At 57.7% G+C, this 19,438-nt stretch overlaps 1 protein-coding gene across 1 annotated transcript in view; it reads left to right on the top strand.

Annotated features, from left to right (window-relative positions):
• LOC133350484 (serine/arginine repetitive matrix protein 2-like) overlaps positions 1 to 19,438 on the top strand; it is a 19,646-nt gene extending 208 nt beyond the window's left edge. Inside the window, exons 2-6 of the mRNA XM_061564822.1 lie at positions 27 to 84; positions 11,523 to 11,671; positions 12,817 to 13,006; positions 16,905 to 17,022; positions 17,892 to 19,438. Of these exons, the coding sequence (XP_061420806.1) occupies positions 27 to 84; positions 11,523 to 11,671; positions 12,817 to 13,006; positions 16,905 to 17,022; positions 17,892 to 18,708 (1,332 nt within the window). The 3' untranslated portion in view covers positions 18,709 to 19,438. The remainder of the gene's footprint in view (positions 1 to 26; positions 85 to 11,522; positions 11,672 to 12,816; positions 13,007 to 16,904; positions 17,023 to 17,891) is intronic.

Here is a 19,438-nt window from a genome sequence, read left to right as displayed (position 1 = left end):
ACGGCGATTGATCGCAATGCGTGCAGGAGCTGAATGTCAATGTCGAGGTCTACGAGCCCCGGGGCCACAGCGGGTTGCTGGATGGTCCGTAGTTTGTGTTGCATGGCCACAATCGCACTGCTGTGGCTCGTCTTTAATCTATATCTGCGTATCTATGGGTATCACGATATGTTTTGAGTCTCTACGGGTCTCTGTGTATCACCATGAGTCTATGTGCATGTATATCGATGGGTTGCGGTATTGTCCGTAGTTTGTGTTGCATGGCCACAATCGCACTGCCGTGGCTCCTGTCTTTCATTTTCAACTTATGAAGAAGTTGCTGCGGTTCTGATGCGGATGACGGTTCCGTTAACAGTGTGTAGCAGGAGGAATGGCAAAGCGAGGAGGCGCGATGATGACAGTGCTTGCGTCTGGAACGAGGAGTTTATTCTGGAAGTCCGCGCTCTTCCACTCTGTTGGCCAGCAGCGTGAACCCACAGGGTGAGATTCTAGGGTGGTGACAGCAGCAGCAGCGTGAACCCACAGGGTGAGATTCTAGGGTGGTGGCAGCAGCATGAACCCACAGGGTGAGATTCTAGGGTGGCAGCAGCAGCATGAACCCACAGGGTGAGATTCTAGGGTGGTGGCAGCAGCAGCAGCGTGAACCAACAGGGTGAGATTCTAGGGTGGCAGCAGCAGCATGAACCCACAGGGTGAGATTCTAGGGTGGTGACAGCAGCATGAACCCACAGGGTGAGATTCTAGGGTGGCAGCAGCAGCATGAACCCACAGGGTGAGATTCTAGGGTGGCAGCAGCAGCGTGAACCCACAGGGTGAGATTCTAGGGTGGCAGCAGCAGCAGCGTGAACCCACAGGGTGAGATTCTAGGGTGGTGACAGCAGCAGCATGAACCCACAGGGTGAGATTCTAGGGTGGTGACAGCAGCAGCATGAACCCACAGGGTGAGATTCTAGGGTGGTGACAGCAGCAGCATGAACCCACAGGGTGAGATTCTAGGGTGGTGACAGCAGCAGCATGAACCCACAGGGTGAGATTCTAGGGTGGTGACAGCAGCAGCATGAACCCACAGGGTGAGATTCTAGGGTGGTGGCAGCAGCAGCACGAACCCACAGGGTGAGATTCTAGGGTGGTGGCAGCAGCAGCAGCGTGAACCCACAGGGTGAGATTCTAGGGTGGTGGCAGCAGCAGCACGAACCCACAGGGTGAGATTCTAGGGTGGTGGCAGCAGCAGCAGCGTGAACCCACAGGGTGAGATTCTAGGGTGGTGGCAGCAGCAGCGTGAACCCACAGGGTGAGATTCTAGGGTGGTGGCAGCAGCAGCACGAACCCACAGGGTGAGATTCTAGGGTGGTGGCAGCAGCAGCGTGAACCCACAGGGTGAGATTCTAGGGTGGTGGCAGCAGCAGCACGAACCCACAGGGTGAGATTCTAGGGTGGTGGCAGCAGCAGCACGAACCCACAGGGTGAGATTCTAGGGTGGTGGCAGCAGCAGCGTGAACCCACAGGGTGAGATTCTAGGGTGGTGGCAGCAGCAGCACGAACCCACAGGGTGAGATTCTAGGGTGGTGGCAGCAGCAGCGTGAACCCACAGGGTGAGATTCTAGGGTGGTGGCAGCAGCAGCACGAACCCACAGGGTGAGATTCTAGGGTGGTGGCAGCAGCAGCACGAACCCACAGGGTGAGATTCTAGGGTGGTGGCAGCAGCAGCACGAACCCACAGGGTGAGATTCTAGGGTGGTGGCAGCAGCAGCACGAACCCACAGGGTGAGATTCTAGGGTGGTGGCAGCAGCAGCACGAACCCACAGGGTGAGATTCTAGGGTGGTGGCAGCAGCAGCACGAACCCACAGGGTCAGATTCTAGGGTGGTGGCAGCAGCAGCAGCACGGACCCAGAAGGAACAACTCTCCACTCGAGTAGTCGGCGGCGAGGGACATTGTTGAGGTCTTGGTTGACGATGGTTGTAGGCGGTTGTCATTGGCAAGAACGTGTGATCTCCCTTGTCGCGGGTCGCACGATGTCTCTCTCTGGGGTGATTTGGTGGCAGAATGTTCGCCGGAACGGGGGGCCAAGGGGTTGGTGTTCGTTTCAGTGCTCCGAGTGTGATGCGCATCGCGTTATCTGATGGTGCATCTGGCAGTGTTGTGTAGAGATCCGGGGCCGGGCTGGAGCCCAGTGACTCCGAGTGGATCAGCGAGAGGGCGACAGTTCTCAGCACAACAGTGGAGGCGCCGCCGGGTCGTTCCTGCACGCTTCTGCAACAGGACGAGTTTTTTGGAATTGGTCTTTTCTCAGATTTGTTGTTTGCGGCGCTTGAAGGCCATGCGTATATTCACGATGATCTCTCGCATTGCCTAACAGCGAACATAACATCAACTCAACGCATTCGTCAATGACATTCATGAAATTCACGACACGCCGACTACTATCTATTTTCTTTAAAGCCACGCAGTGATATTGACGAATATTGAGTTAACCGTGCTTGTGCACCACTGCCGACGGCGCAGCAGCAGCAGCAGCATCGGCACCACATTCATTGTTTAAATGCCTGAATGTTTGTCACAGACTAAATAATGATACCGATGATGATTCTGTTGCTGCTACCGATGATGATACTAATGATGATTCCGATGATGATGCTACTCCTAAACTATGGTTGATAATGATAATGGTTATGATTCTGTTGTTTGTGTTCCGAATGGTGATGACAACGCTACTTTAGCTGCTGCTGATGCTGCTGCTGATGCTGCTGATGCTGCTGCTGATGCTGCTGCTGATGCTGCTGAGCCCAGCTGGGTGTCCATTCTCAGCTCGGCGAGATCAGAGGCGGCTGAGCGGGGGAAGGGAGGAGGGGAGGGGTGTTGGGGGATTCAAGGTGGGGGGAGGGGTTGGTGGACAGATTTCGGGACGGATCAATGGTGTGTATGTCGAGTCCGTCTTAAAAGAGTGGCTGGTGCGGTGTGTAAACATCGGCACTATGGAGACAAAGGCGGTCGGGCGTGTTGCTGGCAACAGATCCCCCCCCCACCTCGTGTCATCCTAAATAGGTGCTTGCTAACAGCACTTTCCCCAACAGTCTGTTAAGGCTATACGAAGGATAATTTATCTTTGCATGTGTGTGTGTGTATATCCTTATGTGTCTGTAAAAGTTTATACGCGACTACGTGTGCCTATATTGTAAATGTGTGAGAATATGATTGTTAGTTTAACACGGAGGCTTTCGCGACCAATGCTATTTACACGGGCATATGCACCTGCCTGTGTGTGTGGGGAGCGGTGGCGCTGCGGTTAGCACGATGCGCGGCAAACACAGCCTCCTGAATTAGAGTCTCGCCCACAGCAAGCACCAGTGACAATCATCTGAACCGGTCCCGGGCCTGCCTGAGATCGACTCAGCCTCAAATGAGTAGCTGGTGCAATGTGTAAGCATCGCCACTCGGGAAACAAAGACGGCCGGGCGTGGTTCTGGCCACCCACTCCCTGGTGTGCCATGCCGGCCTTCATAGGTGCTACTCGCTAACAGCACTTGCCCCAACAGTCTGTGGAGGCTATATGGGGGATCTTCGTCTTTGCATGTGTGTGGAGCCGCAGGACGGGATGAGCCCCTTATTTATCCGCTCCTTTTGTCGCAGCTATAGCTGTGGGGGCAGCAGCACAATCGGATTAGTGATGTGTGCATCTCCGCAGCGCACGCGTGTGGGGCGACGGGGCAGCGAATGTGGCTGGGGGGAGTTTGGCGGCAGGAGGGTGGGGGGGGGGAGTAAGAGGGGGAGGCGGGGAGGGCGAGAGAAGGAGGGGACACGGTCTTCAGATCTCTCCTTAAACCCCCGGGGGAGCGCGCCCAACGCGTGCCGAACCGCGGGGGGCGGTGGGGGTGGGGGGCTCGGGATGGCAGCAGCAGCAGCAGCAGGAGGAGGAGGAGAGAGGGTCTCAGCCGGATCCTGACAAACATCAAACTTTTTTTTCTCTCCCCCTCCGACAGCGAGCACGTGACGTGCCTCCACTCACTCATCCGCCCCCCACTCACCCACTCGCTCGCTCACTCCTCGTCGACACTCCCACAGCCCCCGATGGAAGCTTTCACACACACCCAGCCCCCCTCACAGCGACCCTCAGCTACCCCCACGCGAGCCCATTCATGGCTGTAAAATGCGCTTCATCTAGCCCCTGTTTCGGTGATTGAATCCTGATCGAATTATCCGACTTCCCGGATTCTTTTGCCCGCGTGGCTGGGGAGGAGGAGGAGGGGGGCACATATGCCGCACGGACCCAGCGCGCCCTTCCTCCACACGTGTACACACACGCGCGTGTACACACACACGCGTGTACACACACACGCGTGTACACACACGCGCGTGTACACACACACGCGTGTACACACACACGCGTGTACTCAGACAAAGATCCCAATCCCCTCCTCCTGTCGTCACGCGATCCCTTAGACTGCCAGGGTGAGTGACACCCACGCACAAAGACAAAGGTCCCCCGCTTCAGCCTTCACAGACTGCTGGGGCAAATGTTGTTAGCGAGTAGCACCTATGAAGGCCGGCACGACCGCCTATGTCTCCGGAGTGGCGATGTTTACACATAATTTAAGGCTGAGTCGACTTAAGGAAACCCAGCACTGGTTCAGATAATCGTCACTGATGCTGACCGTCTGCGGGAATCGACCTCGGGTCGCTGCACTACCGCTCCGGACTATACATATATATACATATATATATACACGCACACACCGTTTAACAACACACAACTGCAGGTGTGCATTACATGCACATAATTTATGCGACACAACCACCAGTTAAGCAAAACTGCACCATGATCATTTTGACGGAGGCTTCGCAACCACCAATACATTGAGACAAAATGCTGCCAACCGACCGGGTAGCAGTGAGACAAAGACACACGACTGGAGACCGGTTTCGTTTATATTAGGATTCATCAGTTATATTACATAATGAACGCTCACCACTGTCACCCGCCTCTTGGAGCCTCGTGTATGGGCGGGAGAAAGATTTTATCTTTGCCCTATGGGGAACCCATCAACACGTGGCGAATGGCGACTATTATTGGGATCTGCATGCAAACGACGACAAAACACCCACCACGTCATATAACAGTCGTTCTGGCCAAGAGCTACCACCAACTACCTTTGTCTCCGAAGGGCTGATGTATGGATTTTTAACTTCTTTCGCACCGTACGTAGACAACCGCGCTAATCGGGAGGTGGTCTATAGTGCGCACGACGCACCAATTTAACGCTGAGTCGACATTTAATCGAGTTAGTTCGAGATACCAGGACCCGGACTCAAGTCACTCTGGGATCGGAGCGCAATGCTCAAACCGCAACGCCACCACTCTCCCTGACTTACACACACAACGCTATTAACAACACTCGTGCCTCATTAAGTCGTGGTGATGTCACCACAGCGCTTGTGTCAGGCTAGGTGTACTTTGATGCCACGTGAAGTGTAAAACAACTTTCTGGCAGGAGGTGACGGGACTGACCCAGGTGCCATGGGTTGACTGACTGATATGACTGGCAGATAGACCACCTGTACTCCCCACTATGCCAACGTGCTGTGTTTTAGTCACCCGGCGCTCCGCTCGTTGTTGTGAGCGTCGCTCCTCTGTCCTCCGTTATTCCTGGAGGGCGACTGCCTCCAAATGCCCAGTCGCGTTCTTCACGAGGCCGATATTGACACCGCTGGTATCAGTCATCAGCAAGTCCACTCGGCTACACATCCTCCTGTACCACATCAGTACATCCATTCCCAAGCCCGTACAGCGCCTATTTAGCCCCCTCTATCCGACCAAGCAGAAACTGTTTGGGCATGCAATGGCTGGGCATGCGGGCTACATGACCTAGCCAACGCAGCCTCGCCTGCCGGAAGAGCTCACAGGTGATGGAGCTGTGCCCAGATCTACCTAGGATATTCGAGCTTTTCACACAATCCAGCCGGGTTAAACCCGGGATGGATCAGAGGCAGGATTACAGGACTGCATTGCCAGTGCTATAATTACAGCAGCCACGTTCGCAACTTCTGGCAAACCCAGCCCTTGCTCCATAGTTGTTTATGTAATGTTTTGTAAACCATTAGCAAAGTCTGTCACGAGACGAAGACATTCCTGCCTGGAGCTCTCGCAGAGCGCAGCGCATCATCTCGTGGGCAAGGGGACGTCTTCTGGAAGATGATGTCACGTGACTTCTTCTGAGATCCCTTAACTTGCCTCTCGTCCACACTCCTCGCAGTAATCGTGAGCGTCGTTCATCATCATCATCAATTCTATTAGGTCAGATCGCGTGTAGGTAGCAATGTGAATCTCTTAATTATAACCCTCCATCACCCGACAGAGCCAATTCAATTAACGTTTCGCGTCGGCAAATGTGCCAACAGATTTGGGTTTTCAGCAAAACGCGATGAGGATGAAGGTTAAAAAGCCCGCAGGATTTTGACAATATTGTACGACGTTTCGCTGGAGCCTACAACTCGCATCAACAGGCGCTCACAAAACCCTCAGCTCCCCCGTCACGGAGCTCACTGACCAGGACGAGCGTGCAGGTGAACCGGTGACATATCTCGAGCTGATTGCTGATTGATTGGTTTTGATTTTCAGTTTAGATGAGTGCCATTAAGGTGAATGTATTTCGTGGTTGGTGAGAATTGGCTCTCAGTAAGTATGTTCACGCTGAGCGGATAAACTGCGTGCTCATGTGTCGCCGTATCGACACGGCTCTCGCTGCAGCGACTCACGGGCCCTGCGATGGAGATGCCTGTCACGTGGCAACCAATGCACACGTGTTTACAACGCAGGGCTAACACAAGTCGTATTGAAGTGACGCATCACGTTTAATGTGATGCACTTCGAGTGTATTAACTCGCTACAGTTGAGAACCCGGTTTAGCCTCAACTCACTCTGTGTGTGTGTCTACGGGTCTCTCCGTTAGTCTATTGGTCTATGTATGAGTCTACGGGTCTCTGTGTAAGGTCTCATATCCACGTGGCACGACCTCTCCCCTCAAAGGTCGGAGTTCAGGTCAAGGTCACAGCGCTACCACAAGGGTCAGGATACAAGTCAAGGTCACAGCGCTACTACAAGATGCAGGGTACGGGTCAAGTTCACAGCGCTACTACAAGGGTCAAGGTACAGGTCAAGTTCACAGCGCTACTACAAGAGGCAGGGTACAGGTCAAGTTCACAGCGCTACTACAAGGGGCAGGGTACAGGTCAAGGTCACAGCGCTACTACAAGGGTCAAGGTACAGGTCAAGTTCACAGCGCTACTACAAGGGGCAGGGTACAGGTCAAGTTCACAGCGCTACTACAAGGGGCAGGGTACAGGTCAAGGTCACAGCGCTACTACAAGGGTCAAGGTACAGGTCAAGTTCACAGCGCTACTACAAGGGGCAGGGTACAGGTCAAGTTCACAGCGCTACTACGAGGGGCAGGGTACAGGTCAAGTTCACAGCGCTACTACAAGAGGCAGGGTACAGGTCAAGGTCACATCACTACTACAAGGGGCAGGGTACGGGTCAAGTTCACAGCGCTACTACAAGGGGCAGGGTACAGGTCAAGTTCACAGCGCTACTACAAGGGGCAGGGTACAGGTCAAGGTCACAGCGCTACTACGAGGGGCAGGGTACAGGTCAAGTTCACAGCGCTACTACAAGAGGCAGGGTACAGGTCAAGGTCACATCACTACTACAAGAGGCAGGGTACAGGTCAAGGTCACAGCGCTACCACAGGAAGCCCTGTCGATGGCCGAAGGGGCGAGAGAAGCGGGGTCGAGTCGGGGGTGTGGAGGAGAGTGGACGTAGAGAGGAGTCGAGTGGAGACAGCATTTCATTTATTTTTAGTCAAAGGTCGAGGGAGCGAGGTGGGGGTAGCCCACAGGGGGAATGGTACCAACGATGGGTGCAGGGACACAAGCAGACGGGGATATCTTGATAGGATGACACTGGAACATCGCGACAGGTGGACACAGGGCTACGGGGACACAGGTGTGATGGTCAGGTGGCACAAGGGGTGTGTAAGGGGTTGCGGTGACACGAGGAACGAGATGGTGCAGTGGTGCGGGGTAAGGAACACTGAAGACACGGGGACACGGGGGCAGCACCTGCGGGTAGAATCTCGCGGGGGGGGGGCGGGACGAGTTACGAGGCGCACCTGCCAGGCACGTGCGCGTGTTTGTCCGTGTGCGTGCCTGCGCGTGTGTGCGTGTGTGTTTGTGTGTTCGTGTACGCGCGTGTGTGTGTGTTTGTGTACGTGCGTGTGTGCGTGTGTGTGTGCGTGTGTTTTGTGTACGTGTGTGTGTGTGCGTGCGTGTTTGTGTACGTATGTGTGTGTGTGCGTGTGTGCGTGTGTGTGTACGTGTGTGTGTGTGTGTACGTGTGTGCGTGGGGAGCGGTAGTGTAGCAGTTCGCGCGCTCCCCTCCTAAACCGGCGACCCGAGTCCGACTCTCGCTCACGGCCAACACCAGCGACGATTATCTGAACCAGTCCCGGGCCTCCCCTTGGTCAACTTAGCCACAAATGAGTTCCTGGTGCGATGCGTAAAAAACATCGCCATTAGGGAGTCGAAAGCAGCCGTGCGTGGTGCTGGCCACCCACCCCCTCGTGTGCCGTGCCGGCCTTCATAGGTGCTGCTCGATAACAGCACTTGCCCCAGCAGTCTGTTTAAGGCTATACGGGGAATCTGTGCCTTTGTCTCTTACGTGTGCCTGTGATTATATGTGTGTTTGTTTACGTCGGTTGTAAATTCACTATTCAGTGCGCACTCGTATGTACGTATGTCAGTGTGTTTGTGCGTGCGCCTGTGTGTGATTTAGTGTTTGAGCGCGTGTGTGCGTGTGTGTTTAAGTAGGTTGTAAATTAACTATTTATTAGGCGCGTGTGCGTATGTGTGTCGGGGTGTTTGCTCCTGAGTGCGTCTGTGTGTATCTTACGCGTGTGTGTATGTGTGTCGGGGTGAGTGCGTCTGTGTGTATCTTACGCGTGTGTGTATGTGAGTCGAGGTGAGTGCGTCTGTGTGTATCTTACGCGTGTGTGTATGTGAGTCGAGGTGAGTGCGTCTGTGTGTATCTTACGCGTGTGTGTATGTGAGTCGGGGTGAGTGCGTCTGTGTGTATCTTACGCGTGTGTGTATGTGAGTCGAGGTGAGTGCGTCTGTGTGTATCTTATGCGTGTGTGTATGTGAGTCGAGGTGAGTGCGTCTGTGTGTATCTTACGCGTGTGTGTATGTGAGTCGAGGTGAGTGCGTCTGTGTGTATCTTACGCGTGTGTGTATGTGAGTCGAGGTGAGTGCATCTGTGTGTATCTTACGCGTGTGCGTGAGTTGGGAGAGCGGCAGTGTAGCGGTGGGAGCGCTGCGCGATGATCCCGGCGACCGGAGTTTGATTCCCGCTCACGGCCAACATCAGTGATGATCGTCTGAGCCGGGCATGGGCCTCCCCTAGGTCGACTCAGCTTAAAATTAGTACCTGGTGCGCTGTGTATAATTATCGCCATTGGGGAGACAAAGGCGGTCGGGCTTGGTGTTGTCCACCCACCCTCTCGTGTACCGTGCCGGCCTTCATAGGTGCTACTCGCTAACATCACTTGTCCCAACAGTCTGTGGAGGCTATATGGGGGATCTTTGTCTTTGTAGGGTGTTCGTGCGTGGACGTGGCAGAACGGTGGCGCTGTGGTTAGCGCACTGCGCAACGAACTCGGCGCCCCGAGCTCAATTCCCACTCACGGCCAACACCGGTGACAAATATCTGAAGCGGTCCTGATCCTCCCCTAGGTCGACTCAGCCTCAAATGAGTACCTGGTGTGATGTGTAAACATCGCCACTATGGAGACAAATGCGGCTGTGCGTGGTGCCGGCCACCTACCTCGTCGTGTTCCGTGGCAGCACTTGCACCAACAGTCTGTCAAGGCTACACGGGGCATCTTTATCTTTGTTGTGGGTCGCGTGGCGAGTCGCGTTTTGTGTGTAAGTTGAACTTCATACGGAGCCAACCGCGCGAATCGGAGGTGCGGGGGAAGGACAACAAACTAAACACAAGAAGCAGTCATAAATAAAGTATCGATTTAGATTTAAAAGTGCATAGCTCCAATGGCTTCCTGATATCGGAAGGAAAAGCGTTCCAGACGGCCGCAGAAGCGCATCTGAAAGCGCGCGATGCGGTTACCATCTTTGTTTGATGGCCAGCCATTGTACATGCTGGTGTTTTATGTTTAGCTTACACACGTTATATATGACACATATCATAAATTATTGCTACACAATGGAAGGCGGGAGGTGTGGATCGTGGGGTGAGCAGGGCTGAGGGGAGGGGGTCTCTGTCTCGCGTGTGAGCGCGCGCGAGTCCGCGAGTGAACTTTGCGTAAAAGCCGCGCCACGGCTGCTCGCGGCGCGGCCTCACCCAGTGTGCCCCATGCGCATCGCAGTGCGCATCATCATCATCATCATCCCTCATTGCATTAGTGGCGCAGCTATCGCGTGTGCAAGCGCTGCAACTACCCCGGGACCCCACGAAACGGAGGTGGTTCCAATGGAACGGGGCTGAGAAGGGTGGGAAATGGAACAGGAAGCCCCCAATGATTTCCCTCGCACCAGGACCGTGCCAAGCGCGCGACTCCGCTGCTCCTCTTCCTCCTGGTGCCTCTCCATTATTCTCGTTTGAGCGCGTGTGTACGTGCGTGTCTGTCTGTACGTGTCTGTGTGTGCATGTGCGCGCCTTTTCCTGTCTGTGCGTTTGTGTGCTTGTGCGCGCTCGACGGAGTGTGCGTGTGCGCATGCATCGCGCGCGCGCGTGTGAGTCATTCTCCTTGCGTGATACTCTGTCTCTCGAGTTGTCTCTGCAGGGTATATGTGTGTTCACGTATCTGCGCGTGTGTCTCCTGTGTATGTCTGTCCTGTGTGTGTCGCGCTCGCTCGCTCGCTCTGATATGGCCGCGCGCGCGCATGGGAAGTGCGTGCGCGTGTGTGTGAACACAAGGCGCACTCGCTCCGAAGTGGGGCCATATGGCGCTCGCCCGCTCGCTCGCTCTCTCTCTGAAACGGCGCTCATAATAAAATACATGCAACAAACAAAAAGCGATTGGGTACACACACACGGACACCCACAGGCACACACACGCGTACAACACACGGGCGGGCACACACACAGGGGCGCGCACGAGCACTAGAGACGCACGCTTCTCGGCACCCGCCCCCTCCTCCCACCACCGCGAAGATAAGGGCCGCGGCAACGTCTGCCTCCACACCTGGACCCTTTCGGAACCCGTACACGAAGGGGGCGATAAGCCCCGGACTCCAGAAGGCCCCTTCGTGCACCGCGACCTCGTGTCCCGCGCGCACGGCGCAGCCCCCCACCAAAACCCCTCCCCCCTCGCCCCCCCCCCTCGCCCCGTGTTTGGCGGCGCGTGGTGGGGCTCCACGCAGACCCCCTTCGGGGCTTCACCATCGCCTTTCGCCTCGGGAGTACCCCCTGACCACGTACGGACCCGAGAACGCAACCTCCGGGTGGTGCGCAGGGGGCTGGGGCGACGGGGGTCCCTGCGCGGCGCTTCTCCGACGAGGGCCGATTCTGTTCCCGGGGCGCGCGCGGCTCTGGGGGGTCGTGGTGGTGGCCCGGCTGCTGGGGGGTAGCTGTGAACCTGACCCCTCGCAGCCCGAGAAAGGGGTATGGACAAGGGGGTAAAGGGACGAGGGGGGAAGGGGGGGGGCTGGGGGGTTGGGTTGGGGGGGGGGGGTCTGTCCGCGCCTCGTGCCGCACGGAGTCATCGCGCGCTGCGCGGTCGCGGAAGCGCCTTTATAATTATTTCAGCGAAACCGCGCGGGCCAGGTGGGGTTTTTCTTCGCCTCTCCAGCTTTTGTTTGAAGGGCATTTGAAGTGGCCATGCAGACTTTCTGGGGGGGTGGAACTCGCGGACTTGAGCCGGGGCCGTCCCCGGCTCCGCCTTGGCCCCTCTCGGCGGAGCCACTCCACCCCCTCCCTGTGCCCGCGCCGCGTGCCGTGCGCGCACGCGTTCCTTTTTTGTATTTTGTGTCGCTTTACAAAGAAATAAAACAAATAACAATAAAACAAAATAAAACAAAAACACGAGAGAATGGCAAAGAAAACGAGAAAGAAGCGAGCGCGGTACGAGTGGGGGTGGTCGTGGGTGGGAGTGAATCGAGAGAGAGGGCGAGAGGCGCAGACACAGAGAGGAGCGCACACGTTTCAAATTCAAGGCCACAATGAGCGAACCTCTCGTGCTACCATATGGCCGTGCGCATTGAGCGCGGAGCGAAACGGGGGAGCAGAGGACCCCGGATTCGCTTCCCCTCCCTCCTCTCCCACCGGGAGGGTTGCGGCGCGCGAGGCCCCGGTCACGGAACGAGGGCGCGCGGGCGCGCGGCCGCGCGGGCGAGCGGGCAGGCCGCGGTGTCCCTCCAAGCCGAGTCGTTCCCGACGGCCTGTTGGTCAGATTAGGGGAACCGTCCATTCAATTCGCTCCCCCCCCACTCCAGCCACGTCGTCATGAGTTTTGCTCTACGATGGTGTTATCATCGCATCGACGTAAACTACCGCGACGCTGCTGACTCCGTACCAAGCCTGCTGCTCGTGCGCTACGGTGGAGTTACAGATTCCGCCCTCGGCGCAATCGGCATTCGAGTCCCCTCGTTGCAGGGAGACTCAGCAATGCCGGCGCTCTCTCCACACCGCTCTCTCCCTCTCTCTCTCTCTCTCGGCCGTATTTGGACGTTTCTGGGAGTGTTCGGACACCGACGGCACCCACAGCGGTTGCGCCCCTGCGGAGGTCCCCTCCCTTCCTCGCGGGACAGGGCGACTCGGCTACACCGGCAGGCGCCGTGGCTGTGCAGGGCGCGGGGCTGTACGGGGCGCCGGGTTGTGCAGGGCGCGGGGCGCGGGGCGCTGGCTGGGATGCGCCCGGCCCCTGCGACCGGCTCCTCGCGGGCAGCGTTCACGGGGCTCGCCGGGGACCGCGAGAGATAAGCGAGAGGCAAGGGAGAGGCAAGGGAGAGTCAAGGGAGAGGCAAGGGAGAGGCAAGGGAGAGGCAAGGGAGAGGCAAGGGAGAGAGGGGGAGGGGGAAGAGCGCGTGGCTTTAGAGAGGCCGTGGACTCAGCTGGAAGTCCACTGAGCCGTTGAGTTCTCGCGCCGTCCAATCTCGAAAGTCCCAGATCGATTCCCGGTCGCGGCGGTTCGGAAATGGTTAAATTAACGTCGCCAGCCCTCGCCCCGTGAATGTAATCGGAATATGTCATGGGAGTCACCGGCGGTGGGGTAAAGTGTGGGTATCATTTATTCTGCCAATTAGATTGGTGTGCGTCGAGAGAACACAGGGTGTGCCACCAGGTGTGCCACCAGGTGTGCCACCAGGTGTGCCGCATCGAAGGGGCGGGGGAGTGAGAAGGGGGTTGGGGCGGTAGGGAAGCTGGGGCGGGCGGGGGTCCGGGGCTGTGGTCGAACTTCAGCGTCCAGGGGACCCCGGGCAGGGCGCGACGGGGCCGGTCACACGGAGCGACGCCTTCTGCGTCCGTGCCTCGTTCGAGTCTCGCGCGCCCGCATCACGCCCACGTGGGTGTGACGCGGGTGTGTGGGGAGCGGTGGTGTAGCGGTTAGCGCGATGTGCTTCGAACCCGGCGACCCGAGCTACATTCCCGCTCACGGCTAACACCAGTGACCATTGTCTGAACCTACCTCGGGCCTCCCCTAGGTAGACTCAGCCTCAAATGAGTACCTGGTGCGGTGTGTAAAATCGCAACTGGCGAGACAAAGGTGGTAACGCGTGATTCTGGCCACATCACTTCCCTTGTGCCAGCATTAATAGGTGCTCTTTAACAGCACTTGCCCCAACAGTATGCTCACATTCTGTGCGAAGGGTCTTTTTACGACTATTATTTTATTATTATCACTCGTGGCTACCCAGGAAAGCCTCACTGAGTCGGTCTCGTGGCTAATTTTTAAGCGGGTCCTGCCAAGTTTTCAAAGTAGCAGATGAAACTAAACTCTTTTTTTTTACTAAGTAAGGCCCACTGAGCTATGTAGCTCTGTCCAGAAGCGACCTGGCCACAAATAATAGCTCAACGAAGTGGCTTATCACGTTGGAAATTTATAGCAGTCAAATACTCTAAATGCGTGATGTTGATTCTAAATGTGGAGGGAAAAACCGGAGGACCCAGAGAAAAATCCACGCGGCCACGGGGAAAGAGACACCACAAACTCCAGATATACAGGCGTTAGAGTCGGGGTCGAACCTGCGACCTCAGGTATACCAGGCGAGGTAGTTAACATCTCACCTCAACGAACCATAACCCTATTACGCAAATAATATCCCTAACGTTACGTAAAACTCTAACCCACAATAATAACCTTAACACCCTAACGCCGAACAACACTGATGGTATTCAGGGTACCTCTCATTGTTTAACACTAACCCGAGTTCAAAAACGAACCTCAATCCGCTTATCCCAACACGGATATTCATCCTGACTCCAAGCTTAACTTCAAGCCGAACCTCTAATCCCAAGCCTCACTGAAACGTGAACCCAATACCGAATCGTAACAGCTCGAACTCCGACTTTAACTTTAACCGGGACTCGAACCCTCACGCTAAGCTCGGGAGTGCTGCCCGCTGCTCGCAACTGAAGGATGCGAGTTCAAATCTCGATTGGGGGTCGGCTCAGCCCATCATCCTCCGGCCGCCGCACCCGGGGTCGATAAGGTCGATAAAGTCAGGATTGCTTTGTTGGTAAGTCAACAAAGGGTTGTCCAATGAATAGACTCGCCCCCGCCATATGAATGTGGAATTACTGCACCAGCGTATGGCTGCGAACAGGAGATGCGCACCGCCTCAGTGCTCAAGTGAGCAGGAAATCAACTTCCACGAGCGGCGAACTTAAGCTGAACCCTCAATGGAACCCTAAACACCCCAGCCTACCCCTACCCCCACCCCTACCCCTACCACCACCCTACCCCTACCTCCACCCTACCCCTACCACCACCCTACCCCTACCACCACCCTACCCCCACCCTACCCCTACCACCACCATACCCCTACCCCTACCACCACCCTACCCCTACCTCCACCCTACGCCTACCACCACCCCTACCACCACCCTACCCCTACCACCACCCCACCCTACCCCTACCCCTACCACCACCATACCCCTACCACCACCCTACCCCTACCTCCACCCTACCCCTACACCCACCCTACCCCTACCACCACCCTACCCCTACCTCCACCGTACCCCTACCACCACCCCACCCCTACCACCACCCTACCCCTACCACCACCCTACCCCACCCTACCCCTACCACCACCATACCCCTACCCCTACCACCACCCTACCCCTACCTCCACCCTACCCCTACCTCCACCCTACCCCTACCACCACCCTACCCCTACCTCCACCCTACCCCTACCTCCACCCTACCCCTACACCCACCCTACCCCTACCACCACCCCACCCCTACCACCACCCTACCCCTACCACCACCCTACCCCCACCCTACCCCTACCACCACCATACCCCTACCCCTACCACCACCCTACCCCTACCTCCACCCTACCCCTACCTCCACCCTACCCCTACCCCTACCACCACCCCACCCCTACCACCACCCTACCCCCACCCTACCCCTACCACCACCATACCCCTACCCCTACCACCACCCTACCCCTACCTCCACCCTACCCCTACCACCACCCTACCTCCACCCTACCCCTACCCCTACCACCACGCGCGCTGCGTGCCTGCTGGGTTTGGCAGCTGGGATCGGGCCGTGCATCTCTGTAGGCAGTGGGTGGGGGGCGATGGAAGTGGTCAGGGTGGCGGTGATCGTGTTGCTCATGATAGCGGTGATGGTGGTGATGATAACAGTAGTTTACAAGAAGCGGTGGTGTAGGTGGTGGTGGTGGTAGGGGTAATAGTTACGATGATGATGATTGCGGTGGTGTAGGGGAAGCGGTTCTGCTGCTGCTGGTTGGGATGCTGATGATGGTGGCGTACTCGACATAGGGTGTGATGATGGCGCTGTGCCACTGCTGGTGATGATGCTGGTGATGATGATGATGGTGGTATTCTTGGAGATGTTGATGACGATCGCGCTGGTGATAGTGGAGAGGGTGGCAGGTTCGTGTAGTTCGGGGAGAGATTTCTGTCCCGGGATGGACCGCGGGGGAGGGCATTGGGAAGACGTTTTCGGGGGTGAGCGTACATATGTGGGGGGGGGGGAAGAAGTGGGGGAGGGAGGGGTGAGCGGGGGGATGGAGGGGAGGGGCATAGGGAGGCAGCAGAGCGTGTCACGCGCTTTGTTTGGCGCGCGCTCCCAAACCCGATGCCCGGAGCGGCTCGCGCGCTTCCATTAATTAGAGACACGCGCGGGGCGGACAGCCCCTCCCCCCCGTCCCCCCGCCCCACCCTCCCACCCTCCCCCCGCCTCCCTGCACTGCGACAATAGGCTAACATTATTATGCTGATAAGATAAAGCATTTGGCACAACAGGGGTGCATGGGGGAGTGAGCGGGGAGCGAATCGGGCGGAGGCGGTGTGTGTGTGGGGGGGGGGGGTACGGATTGGGATGGCAGGGGTAGTGGAGGGGTTGCGGAGGGGAGAAGGGGACCCCACGGGGATGGTGGCGAGTTGGGGAGGAGGGGGTAGTGGGGGGATGAGTTATCCGCGAGCACGTGTGAAGTGGCGCGCGCACGCGTGCGCGCGCCGGGGGGTAAAGAGGGGCAGGGAGTAGGGGAGTGTGGGGGGGGCGTGGGTTTTTGGAATTGTGAGTGATGGGCAGAAGCGGACGGGCGGGAGGGGGGGTGGTTTGGTGGGGGGTCTGTGGGGGGTGCGCGGTGATTCCGCTGCTAATGCTGTCGCCTCGCGTGCGCGCGCGCCCCGGGTATTTAAGGCGCCCGGTGGAGTCGCGTGCCGCACAGAGAGGAGGAGACGGAGGAGGATAAGAGATCTTGGATCCACGTGACTGAACTCCCCGTCTTGAGCGCCGCCGCAGCAGCACAACTACCGAGGTGAGGAGAGAGACGCGGCGAGACCCCTGTCCCGTGGAGAACCTCTCCGCCTTCACAGCCACGTCTCCCATGCGGCACCTCTCTCTGTCTCTCTGTCTCCCCGTGGCCCTCTCGCCCAGTGAGACAACGCGCTCTGTGATCCGGCGTCTACGTGCGTGGGATCCCCTCTCCTCTACTCAGGAAATCCCTCTCTTCGCGAGACACCTGTCCCAGTGAGACCCCTCTCCCTGTTTTGTTGTTGTTGACATTATGTAACTTCCCACGGCTGTCTGAAGTCCATCCAGTAGTGGTCTGCGAACTCTGTGATGTCAGATCTCTGATGCGGTCTCTTCCGCTGTCTCTCTCTCTCTTTCTCTGCTTCTCTTCTCTCGCGATCTCGACTCCGGAGGCGATGTTGTCTCTCGCCTTTCGTCCGCTCTTCCCACGACGCGTGCTGTCCACTTCCTGGTTGCGTCTTTACCTTGAGCAACTGCAGCCGCAGCATCGCTCACCCCTGGCGTCTTTCCGTATTTCGCAAATCCCTTTACCTCTCTCACTCCCAACACACTTCGTTCCACAGACCTCTCCCTGAGACCTCTTCCCAATCTCGAAACGCTTGTTTCCCACACGACCCCTCTTCTCATGACCCCCATTCCCCATCGAGATCCCTCTACCCATGATCCTTTTCTCTCCCGGCCAAATGCCCCTGCCCCAGATCCATCCCTGCCTCCGAGATGCATGCTCTGCTCTTCATGTTCTCTCTCTAGCTATCCGCGATTCTGCTCGTAGCCCTCCCTGAGATCTCGCTCGAGCCACGCACCTTCATCCCTGCCTGTGCCCCCGCCACGCGCCGCTGACCCCACGTCTCATCTCCCGTCCTCTCCCCCCAGGATGTCTCCCATCACCTTCGGCTACGAGAAGCTCTACGGGCGCGCAGAGTCGAGCCTGGGCAGCGGCTCGGACGACGACAGCAGCAGCAGCAGCAGCCTCTGCGGGGGCTCGATGAGCCTCTCCCCGCACGACTCGCTCGGGCTACTCTCCCCGTGCTCTCCGGGCTTGGCCTGCGACTCGGAGCCACTGAGGCTGCTCACGCCCGAGCGCGAGGACGCCGCGCGGCCTCGCGGGAGGGCGAGAGTGCGCAAGGGGAGGCGCGGGATCGGAGCGGGAGGAGGCGACGTGGGAGTCGGGCTCACGGCGGTTCCGGGGGTCGTGAAGAGGACGCGGAGGATCAAGGCCAACGATCGGGAGCGCAACCGAATGCACAACCTCAACGACGCCCTGGACGCGCTCCGCCGCGTGCTGCCATGCGGTGGCGAAGCGGAGGACCTGGCCTCCATCAGCAGCTCCAGCAGCAGCAGCAGCAGCTCCAGCAGCAGCTCCAGCTCCAGCAGCAGCAGCAGCTCCAGCAGTGGTGCCGGGGGTGACGCGTCCAAGCTGACCAAGATCGAGACGCTGCGCTTCGCCTACAACTACATCTGGGCGCTGACCGAGACTCTGCGGCTCGCCGACTTCGAGCTGATGACCTCCGCGGGGTCGCACGGAGCTGCGGCGGCTGCGGCCCCTCCTGGGGCGACCCCGGCGGGGGGCCCCCTCTGTGGCCCCCCAGGCCTCGATCATGCTCACGGGCACCTGCAGCAGCAGCAGTTTCAGCTGCTGCAGCAGCAGCAGCATCGAGTGGCGATGGCAAGAGCTCTAGAATTCATCTGACCCCCTTGAACTGTCGTCATCACCACCACCATCACCGTCGTCATCAGCTTTGGTCAATCCACTGCTGAATGAGGAAGACCCCCCCCGCCCCGCCCCCATCGCAAACTGACGCCACCAGCGGTCACGATCCTGCGATGCAGTAATCCGCGCCGGCGCCTGCAGAGGGACTCGTCGCATCGCTCCGACTTTACCGGTGGACGTCCTCCCGGGGCGGACGCGGTCCCATTCCTGAACTCGACTCCTTACAGAGACTCAACCAACTTCTCTTTGAGAGGCAGAGCTGGGGAGGGGGGCTGGGGGAGGCTCTCGTCTCTGCCAAACTAAACGTTTCGCTTGGGCGTTCGTCCGTGTCGCCCATACCTCGCCCGTCCTTCCATTGATTCACTATCGCCGGTAATTGCCTTAAAACAGCGCGTTCCTCGATGCGTCGCGCGCGGTGCTAAGCTAACTGCTGGAGACGTCTGTACACGCGCTAGAAGTGTGTTCACCCGCGACTCGCGGAGAGAGTCGGAATATTTGTTTTGTACACACGTATATTTATTTTATTTAGGGCCACGGCCGTCCGGCACGAGCACAGTGCCATGTAAAATGTCCATCGTGGGCGAGCGGGAGCCCACGCGGCCTCGATGCCTCCATCGAGGAGCCCTGCTTGTTTTCTCATCGAGATTGGACGCGGCGACGAGTTCGCGATGCACCTCCTCGCCCTCTCCACACGCGCACTTTGCTCTCT

Source organism: Lethenteron reissneri, chromosome 34 (assembly GCF_015708825.2).
Source record: "Lethenteron reissneri isolate LAM-NWPU_2019-01 chromosome 34, ASM1570882v1, whole genome shotgun sequence".
Classification (NCBI taxonomy): Eukaryota; Metazoa; Chordata; class Hyperoartia; order Petromyzontiformes; family Petromyzontidae; genus Lethenteron; species Lethenteron reissneri.
This window is presented reverse-complemented; position numbering and strand designations above follow the sequence as displayed.